Raw genomic sequence first — 17,471 nt, 5'->3', positions numbered from 1 at the left:
TTAGAGGGTACCCACGCTTCACATACTGCGTACTCGAAGGACTTTGGTACTACAACTTGTGCAACTTTGAATATATTGTGTATGCCCATGTAATACGTACTCACATATACCAGTGTGCTTATATACTTTGTATTATTTTTTTAGGATAAGGCATCATCCTAGGTTTTTTTCAGTACGAACAAGGAATAATAAAACATAACGACGTGTTTGGTCCTTTATTAAAAAATAAGAGAGCACCTATATAAAGATTCAATTCCTTCCATACTTTGAGAACTAAAATGAGAATACAATGCACATTATGCTTGCCTTAAAAACAACTAAATTCCAAACAATTCTGATCAAAATATGTTTCTTTCCATATATACCAACAACACAATATATAAGTGCTTCATTCTCCTATGTATATAAAATCTATGTTACCTCAGGTCCCTCTCAATTTATGCTCATTAAAAAAAATAAGCCACATATTTCTCTGGGTTTAATTTCTTTGTACAAACCACAGTCCTAGAAAAAAAAATTATATGCAAAATTTTCAAAAATATTTACAATTTTACACTGGAAGCATTTATCTCCATCAGATATACACAGGTATAAAAGAATATCTAATTTCACCTACCATAATGCAATGGAAAAAAAAAAAAAAAGTAAGAAGCCTTCATATTTCTTAGAAGACTAGCCCTGACTGTATCATATATATATATATATATATATATATATATATATATATATATATATATATATATATATATATATATATATATATATATATATATATATATATATATATTCAACCATGAGTTTGGTCATCTTCAACAAAATCATAAGCCTCTTCTCGTGACACACATTCAACATGAGACACTTTATTCCTAAACTTTACACCATAGAACTTGTTTGCATGTTCCAGAAGCTCTGGCCTGAAAGTTGTGGTGATGAACTGAGCATCCTTACTCAGTTCATGGATCATGTCAGCCACAGCCTTCCTGTGTTGAGCATCAAGAGCCTGAAACACAAAACATCGACAAAATATAATTACCTTGCTTAAATCTGACTAAAGTAACACTCCTGAAATTTCATCCTATAATTGATGATGCTACAATAAATACAAATTTATGAAAATCCCTGTAATTCTCATCCATTTATAATGCCTTCAGCTTCAGAGTACCAGTGGCTCTATTAAATATCTCCCCTTTTATTTTATTTTTAATGGACTTTTTGTTGACATTGGTAGCAGTCAGCAACAAAAATCAACATGCTGGACACAAAGGCATATTTTGACAATCTTTATATGGCATCTGAGCATGTTCACATCTAAAAAATAACATTGGTCACCAACATATTCATAAAATAATGTTTTTTTTAGTTTAGGAAATATTGATCAGATAACATAACTTTACATCATCATTGGTCAAACTCAGGCCTCTCACTAAAACTAAAAGAACACTTATTAATACTGAAGCTGAACTAACTTGAAAATTATCACATATGTATATCTAGATCTTTCTCTAATAATAGTTAACTCAAGCAATGAAGATCAACAATGTATAATTCAATGTTGTTCCAAGCAAATCTGATACTAAAAAACAAATAACAATCACTATCTGGCTAGATTGTACACCTTCACCTGTGTCAATACTTCATATGAAGAATCTTCAACTAGAGTTAAAATAGTATTGAACAAATAACTCAAGTATTAATTGTCTTACCTGATCAATTTCATCAAAGAGATAGAATGGAGCTGGATCACATTTCTGAATGGCAAAAATGAGAGCAAGAGCAACAAGAGACTTTTGTCCACCAGACAGCTGGTTCATTTCTCTCATTTCAGCATTCCTTCCCGTGAATGAAACACGGATGCCAACACCAGTGAAGTTGTCCACAGTTCCTTGCTCTTCTTGCTGGAAAATTTGAAATCAATATTTACTACATATTACAATATAATTTTTTTTTTTATCAATCTTTTAATACTAATGGACTCCTTTGTGCTGAATTCAGTAACATTTGGGAACATAAACAAATGAATTTTCAAGTAGAGGGTGATCCTATTATCAACAACAGCTTCTTAAATCCTACCTCACTTTCATCCTCATTGTCTGATTTCATAACCAGCTGAGCATGTCCCTGTGGTGCAAGCTTCTTGAATACCTCACTGAAGTATTTGGATACTTGTTTGAAGGTAAACTGGATGGCCTCATACTTCCGATGTTCAAGGACATTCATGAGCTCTTTGATTTTGTCATACCTGCAAAAAAATATAAATAAATAAAAAAAAAAAAAAAAAAAAAAAGATGAGAGAGAGAGAGAGAGAGAGAGAGAGAGAGAGAGAGAGAGAGAGAGAGAGAGAGAGAGAGAGAGAGAGAGAGAGAGAGAGAGAGTGTACAGAACATTGCTGGGAGAAGTATTCAGAATTTCTCTATTTACTTATAATTTTGCATGGTGCTGTATTCTATCCATGGTTGATGGATGTTTGGTCAACCAATAATACCTAATGATATTCCAAAGGATAAAACAAAGCATTACACTTTCCTTTGCATCTTCTCTTGACACATCTTCGACATTTGTTTTCTTGCACTTTAAAATTTTTCATGTAATAAAAATGTTACATACCAAATTAACTTCTTTACAAGGGATCCAGGCTATTTGGAATTACAATAGGCCTAAGCAGTCTGAACTCAATTCACACTATCTAAAGAAAAAAAGTAATGTCCCATAAGTAAACACCCTGATTTTGTAATGCCTTGTGCCTGCACTACCAATGGGACTACACCCTTGAAAGATGTGAAAAGTCTTAAAAGAGGCTGCATCAAGTGGTTTAGATAATACAATATCATAATCACTGTTAAGAAAAGTTAATGATGTGAACATTCACTTACCCTCTGTCTAATTCCTCTTTCCTCATCACTAATTTTTCCTTTTGTTCAGAAAATGAGATGAACTGGTCCAATGCTTTCTTGTTTACATGAGAGTACTTTTTGAGCTCCATGTTTGCATTTTCTAGTTTCTTGAAGAGTTGTTTGGTGGGAAGATTCTGAAGAATAAATAAATAAATAAAACAACAGTAATTGTCACATGAGAAGACAATACTACTGTATTTCTCTAGAAAAGTGTATGAGGCTATTCAGCTATCCAGGTATTCACAACTAATCTCCATTCATCTCTAATACATACCATAGATCACTACTCTATAAACACCTTTCCACACACACACACACACACACACACACACACACACACACACACACACACACACACACACACACACACACACACACACATATCACATCAGATTGAATAGCATCATATCTGAGTTAACATTTACCTGATATTTATCAAAAGCCTCAGAAGGTAAAGATCCAAGGTCACGAATTTTCTTAGAACACTCCTCAATTTTCTGATGAAGAAGAGTTTGTTTTGAAGCCATCTTCTCCAAATCTTTGGCATCTTCCTCCATTCGTTCCATAACTTCTTTTTCTCTTGACTTGACCTTCTCAAGTTCAACTTTCAAGCTCTGCAATATATGAATTAAAATTCTAAGCCAATATTCAAAGAAAACAAAAAAACATTTCACCTAAAAATTCATAAATGTTTTCACCTACAAACTATAATCTTCATAACATTACTACAACAGTTGCAGTGCCATACCCAGACCAAGCTTCAAAATATTTCTAATTATTTCCCTCCACCAAGAAGATCAGGCATACCACTATCCTCCTCTCTACTCATCCAAACCACCACATAACTCAGTCACCTTATAAAAAAAAAAAAAAAAAAAAAAAGGGCAACCACAAGAAATCATCAGTCCTAAATGTGGCAGTCCTAGTTTACCATGGAATTATGTTTCAAGGATACTTGCTGACTGCTAAAATCTGTATTATACTGACACTACCTCTAAAATGCTTATCTATCACCTTTATTAACCCATTCCCAAGTTCTCAAACACAACTTTTACTGTTATAATGATAAAAAAGATTTCATGGAAGAGTATAGGAAAACCATATATCAGTTAATTACAGGAACTAGTGGGTGGTGAGCCAGTGTTTCAGTGAGCTGATAGCTAGTTGTTGTAGTGGGGAGTATAAGTAATGTCTAAGTAAAGCAATAAACACAAGACAGTAATAAACATAGGATTTACTTACAACTTATGATCATACATTTTTATCAGTACTGAAGGCTACACTATTTCTACATATCATAACTTAGTCTTGATGAATAGGTAATACATTCTCATAAATCAAAAAGGTAGGAGCTTTTTATATGAGCATTAGTATACTATACAGAACTACAGCAACTTCAACTTACCTTTTCCTTCTTTTGTAGTTCAGTGACTTTCTTCTCCACTTCTTTGTACTGTACAGCTACCTCCTCTATTCGTGAATCCACTCGCTGGATTTCACTTTGGCTATGCTCTAGCTGGCGTTTTCGGTCTTCCACGGAGATTTCTTGCAAAGCCTATACAATGATATTTCTTTGAGTCATGTAAACTTAGAATCAAGAATAAAATTTACTCAAAAAGTTTTCATGGTATAGCAAAATTTCACATACTTGGCAGGAACCATTCATAGATATTAAAATTTTAATCCCTTAGGTAAAAAAAACTATATTAAAAACTATCCTTTCATACCTGCATGAGTTCATCTTTTCTTCTGTGAAGATTATTTGTGAGAAGGTTCTCAAGCTTATTCTTGTCAGCCTCAAGTTTCATCCGCCTAGTGAAGGCTTCCTTGTTATCTTGAGTAAGTCGTCTGATATCATCATTTAACTGGTCTACTTCATGTTGGTCCTGAAAGCAGATTCCTTATGAACTAAAACAAATAAACTGTCCATCTTATCACAACTCACATTGAGGATTGGACTCTCAATAGTGCACATAGTGTTCATATGCTCACCCATATAAATGTGTTAACATAACCAATCTCTCTGCCTTTTACCTGAACACTAAGGGTTGCCATAAGATCTTGATGAAGTTCAGACTCCAATCCTTCCTTGGTGGCCATCATAGCTTCCAAGCTGGCCTTCAACTGAGTCAGGGACCTCTCCTTAGGTTGCTTTGTGCGCTCTAATCCAGACTGTTCTTCTTTCATTAATCGAATGTCAGTTTTCACCTTTTCAAACAAATTTCTGAAAATAAGAACAGCTGAATTTACCTTTGCATAACACATAAATTGCTATGAAATAATAAAACAGAAAAGAAATGGAAGGCTTAGTACTCATTAGTATTCACTCCATATTATATATTGTAATACTATAGGTAGCTTATTTCAATTTCATGATGCATACACCTTCAGCCATAATGAAGTTATGCTTTCTGGCAAAAAAAATTGAGGCAGTTGGAGTGAAGAGGAATGAGGCTGGATGCACAAAACTGAATCAAAATTACTGGAAATAGACAAGAGAAAGATTATAAGATTTCTTAGAAATTATTGTAGTTAAATAGAAAAATTTATTAAAATAAAAGTTTTACATACTTGGCTTTACTATTTTTTATCTCAGTTTTCTGCATTTCAGATACAATTTTATTTATTTCTTGTTCAGTATTTCTGAGTGTTTCTTGTAAAGTTCTGAGCTCCGTCTCAGCTGAAGTAATTTGGTCTCGAAGTTCAGATCTGGTCTTCTGTATTTCTAATCTTGATCTTGAAGTGTTAAAGTAACCTCCAGTAAGAGATCCTTTACTAGATACCTGAAAATAATAAAAAAATAAATAAAAATTACTCAAAAAAACAGAAACAATAACAAGTGATTACCATTCAAGAGCAGTATACTGGTGGAAGGTAAACAAACAATCCAAGTTCAGGCAACTCCATAATAATTACTTTTAACCTCACTACCCTATCCTCCCCAATTCCCCCACTGATTAGCATATCACTTAAGAGTATTGATACACATGCTATTATTTGAGTGTAATTGTCTAATTTTCAAATCAAAATCAAGATCTCATTTTGCTTCCGTGGAGAAAACACTACTGACCCCACAACCCAAATTCTATGAGACCATACCTAGCAATGCCAAAACCCAATAGCACGAGAGAGAGAGAGAGAGAGAGAGAGAGAGAGAGAGAGAGAGAGAGAGAGAGAGAGAGAGAGAGAGAGAGAGAGAGAGAGAGAGAGAGAGAGAGAGAGAGAGAGAGAGAGAGGGGGTAATGAACTCCCATTCAATCCACAAACACATACCTGATCACCATCCAGTGTGACACAATCAAGGCGAGTGGACCGAGCTAGATGTGTAGCAACCTCAAGATTACGACAGATCAATGTTCGTCCAAAAATGTACTTCAGGGCCTTGTGGTACCGGTCTGAATAGGTAAGTTTACTGACCATAGGGATGGCATCCTTGAATCAAAGAAAAATAAGTCAATTAGAATTAAAATGATCATGTTAAAAACAGCAATTACACATATTTCATGAGATAAAAAGCAGTTTTCACAAATCCATAAAAATTACATTTGTTTGTGGATAGTCAATATCCTTGACAGTAAGGCGGTTGAGAGGCATGAACGTTACTTCACCGGGCAGTTTTTGCTTGTTCATTTCCTTCAAGATTTGTGTACCAATCTTGTCAGATTCCACAATGTGATGGAACAGCCTGAAATAAATACATACAACTATAACAATTTATATAATTACAGCTAATCAAGGTTATTCATAAATAAATCTAAATATTCACATCCATATCAAATAAAGTTATGTGCAAAAATAAAATTTCTTACTTGTTGCCAGCTGTCACTTCCACAGCCGTATAGATAGATCTCTCACACTCAAAATTTTCAATAAGGAGACCATAATATTGCTCAGCAATTTCCCCAAGATGACCACCACGTTCTCTAAATGTGTCAAGCACTTTCTGCACACTATCACGACCATTCAGAATTGGCTGGAAAAAAATATAAATAAATAAAAAATAAATAAATAAATACTTTTTTATATATTTCTTAAATCAAATGGATAAAAGACAACTGAACAAATAACTAATTTCGAAGGAAGTCTATCAGTTGACAAAAACACTATCATTAAATGAGAACCAAACATCTTGAAATACACCTTTGTATTGACTTATTCCATACTTCCTTACAAAGTTACTTTTTAAACAATAAATTTCAAGTGATAATAGCATTAAAAACAGCAAGTGACTACGTCACCACACCAATGATATTCAAGAAAATTTAAATAGAATATATATCCACAAAACTTCCAAGAGGCTAGGATGAGGAGGAATGTTTACAAATGTCAATTTGCCAATGCAAAACATAATAAAAGATGTCAGCCCAATATAGACAATTATCATTGTAATAACTGCAAGACAGGAATTAACAAAACAATGCAGATATTCTAAATGCAAAAGGAATAGGTTTTTACTGGCTTAGTGACGTACCTTCCCTGCCATAGACCGAAGGGACTGATCAGCTCTCGACAGTTCTTCCTTCAAGGAGCTCACATTCTGCTGAAGGTTGTTCTCTTTTCGCCAGTGCTCACTTAGAAGGGAATCAAAACATTGTTATGAATAAGCAGTTGGATTTTTTTTTTTCTTAACTATATATATCCCAAAACATAAAATGAAAGTCATTACCAACAGCATAATTCAATGCCAATTTAAAATTATGTGAAAGACAAACTTTAAAATAAATCTAAATAATTTAGTAATGATTTTTACTAACTTTAAAAAATTCAGTCTGTGAAAATATTCATTAACTGCAATGAGGATAAAAAGCAAATATTTAATAATAGTAGGTGGTGGCAAGGATTGATAAGGTTACATACTCATTTTACACAATACAAGTTCTATCATAAAGTGTTCCACACCATAACCATATTACCAGAACAAGTTAAAACAATGCGTTCTTCATACTATTCTTTATCCTTTTTAGATTCCCTGGACAGAACTTAGAACCAGTTTGATAGGAAACAGAACTGAGCTCCCCCCCAAAATAGAGGTACCATGTGCTTTAAATTGCAGTCTATATCACTCAATAGTAAAAATGTCATGTAATAATGGCTTGTTATTGCATGATAGTTGGGTCTTTATAAAATCAACTATTGTATTGAGACTGCTATAAGACATTTTCCATGCTTTATAAAAGGCAACAAGATATTACAGTGTGGAGTACTTCAAATGTAAATATTAGTAATTAAAGGCAAAGGATGTTTACAAAAGATGCAAGATATTCAACAAATACCACATAGTTACAATTCTAGATACCACAAACCAAATACAAAGCTGTAGCTCTAAATATCAATTATCCACACTAACTTAATTCTACTACATATCACAAATGGCTCTCGAGAAGGACCAACTCTTGAACTATGGTAGTACCTTCAAAAACCTATTCAAATCATTATCAAGAGTATCAAGAATATTTCTATTTTTATTTTAAATGTTAAGGGGCCTTTACACAGTCCAATGGTTTGTCAAACTTGGCTTGACAAACATGTGTTTGAAGTGATATTTGAACATATGCACAGGGTATTTGGTTGCAAACATGACAGTCAGACAGTAAGAAAAGAGCCACGCTTAATCACTTTCTTCAAACTTCAAACTGTTTGACCAACGTATTTCACAACCAAATACCCAGTGCACACGTTCAAACATCATTTCAAACACGTGTTTGTCAAACCTAGTTTGAAGAAATGTTTGACAATGTAAAGGCCTCTTTACTGCACATTATATTTATGCAAATAGTCATAAAATAGCCTCTTTAAAAACTTCTGGTGTCTCTATTGAATTTGCAATATATCCATTTTTTTATTTTATCTTCATTCATTTGGATAGTTGATGACTTAGAAAACTGATAACTCCAAAGAAAACACAGGACAACTAAACACTTAAAAAACATAATAGTAATAAGAAAGACAATTAGTAACTCAAATGAAAACACAGGACAACTAAACACCTGAAAAAAACAAACCAGGAAACCTTCTCTTATAATCAAGCGGTGTTCTCTGCCCTTTCAAATCAAACAAAAGCTTTCCATTTGTCTCCATGTTCATCCACAATTCGTTGTATTCATCAGTGAGTTTCTATGAAAAACAACATAACTGACAATGAAAAGCCACTAAAGGATGCTTAGTTTTGCAAACCCAAAACTGAAGAATCACATCCTGTTCATGCAAAAACACAATTTAGTAATAGCTACTAGACATTTATGTCTCTCGCCACTATACCACTGCATGAAAATCAGGTTTCTCTCTCAGCTGAAAATTTAAAGGTTGCAGAAACTGATAAACAAGTAAATTAGTAAACAAAAGAAACAGCAGTAGAATTTGTATATACCTGAAATCGAACTGCACTTAAAGTAAGTCACTCAAGAGAGAATGTTGGGGAAAGAACATGACAGCCTTCTTTATTAGGAAGCATCCACAGCAGCAGCTAATCTGATAAGCCAAAATTGCATACGCACAGATCAATCTTTCATGGTCACTTCAGTATGTGCACACTAAAGATTTGCAAGTTTTTTTATCTATTTATTTTTTTCACCTATTTTGGAACATAACAATGAAGAACCAACAGAATGACAAGCGAAATTACCTCAGACATACATATAAAAGGAAGTCTTTCCATGAAATGACCATGAAAGTGATCTTGGAAAGAAAGATGCAATGCAAGAGTCCACACAAACAAGAGGGTTGACTGCAAGAATCACTTAGTTATATTTTACACCTTTAGGGACATTACATGTCAAACACTACTAAAAATGCATAACGTACAACTTTGTTAAGTTAATGAAGAATACCTAGTAAGATATCTTATGGAAACTGGGTAGGCAGTTGAAAAATCTTTGACCTCAAAACTTCAATATAAAGGACATGTATTTGCTCTTCAAATAAGTAAATATTTGTCCTTCAAGTAAGTAAAAATAGGTATGTGTACTATGAAAAAATACTACTACACTATCTTTATAAGCTTGAGCAGTATTACAACTCTTGGTCAACTGTTATAAAATTTTCACCAAAAAATGAGCAGATAATATGAACTTTTAAATCTCCATAAATCTTGACAGAGTGGAAGCCTAGAAACTAAGCAGCACACCCAAGCATGCAAAGTAAGAAAAATTGATGGTTTCAACCCGTTTCTCATACAAGCAGTAATCCCAAGCATACACTGAGTGCTTCTTTTCAGTGAGAAATTCTTGGAAAGCAATCAAAAGTACGTGCTAGCATGATGATTGAGATCTGTCTTACTTCCGTTCACTCTGTAACTGGTCTTTTCTTTTCTTCATTTCATAAAAGACTTTGTTGTGCTCATCAATACTCTGTCTGTAGTTCTCTGTATCTGTAGATAACTCCTGCAATGAGCAAAATCAAAGTTAAGGAGACAATGGAATAAACTGTTTCTTACAATTCAATCCAATCATCTTGTCTAATGAGCCTATTAGATAAATGTACTTGAAGGTAATTAACTTGCTAACTGTGTAGCACATCTACAATGATGATCTGGTAAAATTGGAGATATATCTATACAAAAACACCAAGATGAGTAGAGATATCTACATCACTGAAATTGTACTTTAACCATAAAGTTATGGCTTATTCATGAAAATGCTAAGACTTTTAAGATTAACAACATGCTTCCCTTTCCCACCCACATAAAAAAAATGGGCCTTACCATAAGTAAAACTTCATCCGTTAATAAACAAACACACTTTAAATATTATGTCACCTTTCTCAGCTTCTTTTTTGAGACTGCATTTCCAATATCTTCTATGTCTAGATCTGCTAAAACCTATTTCATGCATTTCCTACCTCAACTTTTGAAACAAGTTGTGTTCTGCGCTCGCTATCACGGACAATTTCATCTTCCAGTCGCTGAATTTGATCCTGCTTGGACTTGACAGCCTTGTTGAGAGACCTGAGCAGAACAAGAGGGAAGAAGGCGGGGAGGGAAGAAGAGGGAAGAGAAGGAAGGACCAATGGCATAAATTCTTCAATGTCGCTGCTAAGGATGTGCAATGAAGTGGATGATATGAATGACATGATTATCAAAGCTACAGACTGATGACTGATCAAGCGAACTCCTAAATGTAGGTGCTCCAGTGAAGGAAAAGGATGGAGCAGATTTAGGAAGAGGAAAAATATAAATAGAATGGAATAGAATAAGAATAAGAATAAGAATAATAATAATAATAATAATAAAAATAAAAATAAAAAAAACAAAAATAAAAAATAAAATAAAAAAGTAATGAAAATTTGTGAACATCAGGATGAAAAAGAAGAAATATGGTAGGATTTACTATAAAATATAGGAGTGGGTTTAACAGGAACACTTACTCTTCTGCTAGTAAGTTGGTCTCGAAAGAAATAAGCAAACTGTTTAGGTAGCACATACAATTCAAAGCTACGGTGCACAATGATTTTAAAGCAAATCAAGACGTCAAAAATAGCAGAAATCAATCCCCTTCATTTCCACTACATTCTGCAGGAAACCCAAGACACCAACAGGCTGAAAATAAAGCTTAACTTGTTAGACCACATGCTCTACATGCCCAGCATAAAGTAAATTGTGCATAGAGCATATTGCATTCTTACACAACAAAAGCATATCTTGTTTTCTGCCATGTATAAATGAGTACGTGCATAAAAAAACGACCCATCAAGAAAAAGCATCCAGCAATATAACCTTCACACACTTACCTTGTTTATCATGTCTCCAAATTACTTTTGAGGGCCAACCATTATTTACAAAGCCATTCCTATTTAGATAAATTTGCAACTAACAATTTTAAGTTCTCATACTTACGGGACAAGATCTTGAATATTTTGTAAATAAGTGCTGGCCCAATTTTTCCCTTAAATCATAACATCTAGTGACTGTACATAGTAAATTAACACAGGACACCAATCCCTGGACCCCAGAACATATCCCTAGATATGGGATATGGGATAAAGGAAGCCATGCAGTGAGACCATAGTTCTATATCTCTTTCTCCTGACATTACTCTGGGGGGAAAATACCAACCTGTAAGCGTTTCTCTAATTCTTTGTTCCGATCCCCATCTCGATTTATCTCCTCATCAAGGCGTCTGATTTGGTCCTTTTTTTCACCCATCGCGCGTTCTATCGATCTGCAACAGGGAAGAAGAAAGGGACTAGAAATACACTGCCTCTTGTATGGGCCTTGCATCTCTTTCTCTCTCTGGCACCAAACCCCAATTACAGGGGAGGGCGAGAACTTTGCTCTCTCAAGTAGTTCATGGAAAATCTTTGTACTGATGAACGCATGTATGAACGCTTAAGTCCCTTTCTCCAACCCTTTCAGACCATGGGCGCACATTCTCATAATTCAATTAAAAACTAATTTTCAAAACTACCTATTGGGGGTAAGGATGCGTTTTCTGACTAACCTTTGTTTGAGCCTTGAACAGTACTTGAATAGGAATTCAAAATTCCAGAAGGGCAGGTAACCCATCTAGAGTTCATTCAACAGCTGTCTACTCCATCACAGTGAGGAATTTCTCTTATTAGTATAGTGCAATGTCCATATCAATAATGCCTCTGGATTCCTACCACTTTCATTCAGTATGGAATACTATGGATGGCAAAAACGAAGACATAGCACATTATTCCAAGGTCACAATAATTGTGGGCCTGAGGTGTGTATCCCTCAGCAATGGAGTACCAGAATGAGATTGACCACCTGATAATTGTGGTGTTTCTATATTCAATGAACAACTATCAATGATTAGGCTCATCAAAGATCAACAGACCATTCTGCCGCATCCATCACGGTTCTGTAAGGCGATAAAGCACACAACAACGAAGACCCCCAAAAGGTTGTTTTCTTTGACCTTTAAACTGGATGCAACATAATAATCTAGTTCATATTTTACAAAGAAATAACTGATCCCTTACTTTCCCTATCTGTTGCTGAAAGGGCTGAAAAATTGGGGAATGGACAAAGCACAAGCCCACAAGACAAGGACATAACAAGTACATGGCAAGTCAAATCCATTCTGAATACCTAAGAGGATAGAAGCAATAAAGCACATGCAAGAAGTCATGCAAACAAAGCAAGCAGAAGGATTTACTACATCTACTTAGAACTAAAATTATGGCATGTATATGGAATTGAAACATCTTACCTGCTCAGTGACAATGATCACATGAGATGAATCTGGCTGGTCTTCCTAAGATGAAGCCTTAATAGTAATGTCATGACTTCTAGGTTTGACAAGAGCAATTGATTTCCCTACTGACTTAACAAATATTCAATAAGTATCTTATCACAAGTCACAAAAATTTTGCTAGTCTGTTTACTTTACATAAAAAAAAAGTCTTTGGATCTCCTTTACTAGAGAATAGAATTAACCAAGAAATCACACATCCTTACTTCAGTGTTACAAAGCCATACCACACACATCAATCAATTTCCCAGTGTTTAAAACTACTGCACAAATAGCTACATTTCATGTACCTTCAGAACACAGAATTTGGAACACTTGCTAATATAAGCAAACATTAAAAATAAATAAGGAAATAAATAATAAAAGAAAAGAAAAATGACTCCACTCCAATACTTAGATGACCAAAGCATTAACAATATGTAATTTAGTCATATACAATATGAAAAGCAAGTTTTTGAAGGCTAACATGATCAAATACCTACATCTCTCCATCAACATGGCATTATCATCATTATCATTCTACAAGAAACCAGAAATCTCAATCTTTTCCACTTAAATCTGTCAATTGCTTATTTCAGGAAATACACCAGCAAAAATGATCTCAGCTCTCTAGTCCCCTCTGGCCTAACGAGTGCATTGTGGATTAGACCATTCCTGATAAACAGGCACATGATAGAGAGGAATGTTTTTCTTCTTGAGAGTGACTTCTCTGTTCATCCCTGATACATCAACCCCCTTGACTTGTAACATACCTATTTTTAAATTATATTATAACCATAACTTCAAAATGAGATAAAGTTCTTTCCACACCTAAGATCTCTCAGCTGTGCTGGGCATGAATGCCCCTATGCTGTCATACTAATAACATGACTAAGATATTCTGGATTCTGTTCCCTTATATCCATGTCCCTATTCATTCAGCACAAGAATAGTGATGGAAGAAAAAAGTTTAAATTTCCAAGAAGGTCATCTTACACCTGTCTTAACAGGAAGCTTAAAGGCTTAGCTTTAGCTAAATGACACCATACTTAGACTATGTACTAGGAAAAAGAAGCACCAGACTTGATAAGCAAATCGATAAAAATTTCATCTGCAGATAGGTTGCCATAATCATGCTAATGCTCCAACCTCATGAGGTCTGATCAAAGAAAAGGCCCTTTTACAAATAAATAGTATGATGCATAACAAAATACTGCAGCTGGTGAGTGTGTGTGTGTGTGTGTTTCACTTTTGATCTGCTGCAGTCTCTGATGAGACAGCCAGACGTTACCCTACGGAACGAGCTCAGAGCTCATTATTTCCAATCTTCGGATAGGCCTGAGACCAGGCACACACCACACAGCGGGACAACAAGGTCACAACTCCTCGATTTACATCCTGTACCTACTCACTGCTAGGTGAACAGGGGCTACATGTGAAAGGAGACACACCCAAATATCTCCACCCGGCCGGGGAATCGAACCCTGGTCCTCTGGCTTGTGAAGCCAGCGCTCTAACCACTGAGCTACCAGGTGTGTGGGTGTGTGTGTGTGTGTGTGTGTGTGTGTGTGTGTGTGTGTGTGTGTGTGTGTGTGTGTGTGTGTGTGTGTGTAAATTGGATGTGTGTCGGTGCACATGTAGTTAAACTGCTGACACTGCTACACACAAACACACACTAATTGTCTTCACAATAAACTGAAATGACATTTAATTCACCAAAATTATTTGTTTCTTGATTCACTTGGATATTACTTGAATATAGATGCACTTGTATTGTAAAGGATTTAAGTTCATTAACACAAGCTTACTTTCAGTTTTTCACACAACCACAATAGGAAAATTACAGGAATGAGAAACAATAAAGCAAGAGGGAAAATCAAATAAGTGTATAATTAACTTTGTGTAAGAGGTGGTATGCTGTGAGCCATCACATAGTAAGCCACAACTGAATAACAGCTGCATACTATCTCATGTTGTGAAGATTAGACAAGAGGATGGACCATGTGACACTAAATTTATTACAAAAACAAGGTTGACCAGCCTACTAACTCACACATGAAACATGATATTGATAAATACAAGGAAGGTAACTGTATATGATCTGAAACAGTCTGATATGACTTCAGAACTAAGGTATCCACTAATAAATTTCAAGGGACTTCAACAGCATTGGTCACATTTTCTTGTAGCATAACAGATCAGAGCTGTTCTTTAATACCACTCCATACTAGCAGAATAAAAGATACTTGTGATGTGCGATACTGAGGGAATCAGACCATAAAGTAAAAAAAAATATTAAAGGAAAAAATTATATGAACTCAATAATACTGTATATAGCCACAGTCATAATTCGTTGACCAAATGAAAATACCATTCTTATATTCGGAAAAACTCATCTATTTATAACACCATGACACTGAGAGCAGACTAATCACAAATGATCACAAGTTCTTGGCATCAATAAAGCATAAAATAAGGTACCATAACCATGTATACATTCTGCAGACTGTTATCATTAGTCATTTTACTTCACATACTTTTTTTTCTTTTTACTAGCTTAAGATGCATACAACACTATATACAATGTTAAACATCTGCTTGAATTAGCTCCTTCTTTCATACATATCAACATAAATAATAGCTAAGACTACACATTTGAAACATTCATCTCCTCTATTAAAAACTGGCCTGTCTGAAGACCTCACCTGACACCGTAATCATAAAAATGTTTCCCAATAATTATATTATGTAGTATTAGGACCAGCCAACCAGAACCTGCCACTGACATCCCAAAAGCCACTTAACCATTTGTAAATTCCCAACTACTCACATTTCCTAGCTATTCTATTTCTTTGCCAAATGTTATTTCTACTCTCTCTCTGTCTAAACCACAATTCCCTATTTGACTCAATAATTTCCTTCAACATAAATTCTACTTTTAATTTACATATATGCATGCATTCTTTAGACACCTTATTCTCACTAAACTTAATCTCTTCTCCCTTGCTCCCACATTAGTGTTTCAGCTTTAGAAGATGTCAATCACTAACAATTAGTATTAGGTTCTTAGGTCTGAGACATCAAAAATACTTAGTGCAAACTTTGCATCCCGTCTCCTTACATCAAACTATATGATAGTTCTTCATTGCAGTTATTTGCAGATTATTCATGTAATGGGAGGATGAGAAGCTTGGATGATCTTTGAAACTGACTATGGGATAGAAGTGGAATTTCATCATATAAAAACTTAATTTTTCAAAACAAACGTATCTGCCTTATAACAAAAATAATATTGTATCTTAGTATATACCATCTACTATGAGATTTAGCAATGACTCAGTGGCAGTTATTCAATGAACATGAATATGGTGGTGTTTTGCAAAAAAATGTGCATGAGATGCTATGACAGGAAATTGTACATACTTATGACAATTTCCTTGTTCATGTTTTATTATTCAAAAGGCAAGATGCCATAATTACCTGAGCCACAATGTCAAGTGCAACTAGTCTGACAATTCCTCTATTTTCCCAATGTCAAGTGCAACTAGTCTGACAATTCCTCTATTTTCCTTTAAGTCCTTCCACTTAATACTTCATATCTTCCTTTCTTCTGGCTTCACACCTATACACAACATTCTACTTAAAAAATTTAATTGTTTTATAACAAATATCCAAAACCTGGAGAAGCAGAGTTCTATTTTCAAAACTTTTGTGCACAGAGACATGGGATATGAAACAAAGGAAGAATCATTCCTAGGGATTGCTAACTGATAATGAAATACAATGATTTTTAAAAGTTTAGGTAAAATTTCAATTACACGAGTTTATAAAGTTCTATTTCATAGTAATATCCAAGACACCAAACCAGTATACAACTTTTAGTATGTACATTTATGAATGACCTATAGTAAAGGAGATCCAATTATCCAAATAAATGGTATCCTGTTATTGCATTTGTATTCAGACAGGATACAGTTACACTTACCTATCAACTGTAATGAATGTGATGCTGTTAGTCAAGACAAGGTAATGCAAAATGTAAGTGTTTTATTACTGTCATTACAAACTGGTAATTAATAAGCATTCAACTTTTATTTATTTTTTATGACATGACAAATTTTAATTACTGCAGTGATACTACAGGCAGTTATGTCACACAATGCATGTAAATGGAAAAAATGAATAAATAAAATAAATATATGATGATAAGACACTGTAATAACATTGTCTATGAATTACAAGCAAAAATAAATAAAAACATGCAAATAAAATTTGGCATGCAAAGAGAGATCAGATTTTGGGAATGCTACAATATTAGAAGTAATGTTATGTAAACTCTGAAATCAAAGTTAGATTTGGAAATACAACACAAGAGCTTGATAGACAC

At 34.3% G+C, this 17,471-nt stretch overlaps 1 protein-coding gene across 2 annotated transcripts in view; it reads right to left on the bottom strand.

Moving 5' to 3' along the window:
• Window positions 1-201: 201 nt before the first annotated feature.
• Window positions 202-17,471, bottom strand: part of LOC123514724 (structural maintenance of chromosomes protein 3-like) — a 28,872-nt gene continuing 11,602 nt past the window's right edge. The window contains exons 11-25 of one of the 2 annotated variants that reach the window (XM_045272800.1): window positions 11,941-12,046; window positions 10,167-10,270; window positions 7,363-7,462; window positions 6,701-6,864; window positions 6,435-6,576; window positions 6,165-6,323; window positions 5,463-5,674; window positions 4,926-5,115; window positions 4,619-4,777; window positions 4,297-4,446; window positions 3,317-3,505; window positions 2,871-3,025; window positions 2,071-2,239; window positions 1,704-1,895; window positions 202-1,000 (exon numbers count right to left, since the gene is read on the bottom strand). In XM_045272800.1, the coding sequence (XP_045128735.1) occupies window positions 788-1,000; window positions 1,704-1,895; window positions 2,071-2,239; window positions 2,871-3,025; window positions 3,317-3,505; window positions 4,297-4,446; window positions 4,619-4,777; window positions 4,926-5,115; window positions 5,463-5,674; window positions 6,165-6,323; window positions 6,435-6,576; window positions 6,701-6,864; window positions 7,363-7,462; window positions 10,167-10,270; window positions 11,941-12,046 (2,404 nt within the window). In that variant the 3' untranslated portion in view covers window positions 202-787. Of the gene's footprint in view, window positions 1,001-1,703; window positions 1,896-2,070; window positions 2,240-2,870; window positions 3,026-3,316; window positions 3,506-4,296; window positions 4,447-4,618; window positions 4,778-4,925; window positions 5,116-5,462; window positions 5,675-6,164; window positions 6,324-6,434; window positions 6,577-6,700; window positions 6,865-7,362; window positions 7,463-10,166; window positions 10,271-10,727; window positions 10,834-11,940; window positions 12,047-17,471 lie in introns of both variants that reach the window. The other variant, XM_045272799.1, reaches the window with a different exon arrangement.

The sequence above is a fragment of the Portunus trituberculatus genome, chromosome 38 (genome assembly GCF_017591435.1).
Source record: "Portunus trituberculatus isolate SZX2019 chromosome 38, ASM1759143v1, whole genome shotgun sequence".
NCBI classification, from domain to species: Eukaryota; Metazoa; Arthropoda; class Malacostraca; order Decapoda; family Portunidae; genus Portunus; species Portunus trituberculatus.
This window is presented reverse-complemented; position numbering and strand designations above follow the sequence as displayed.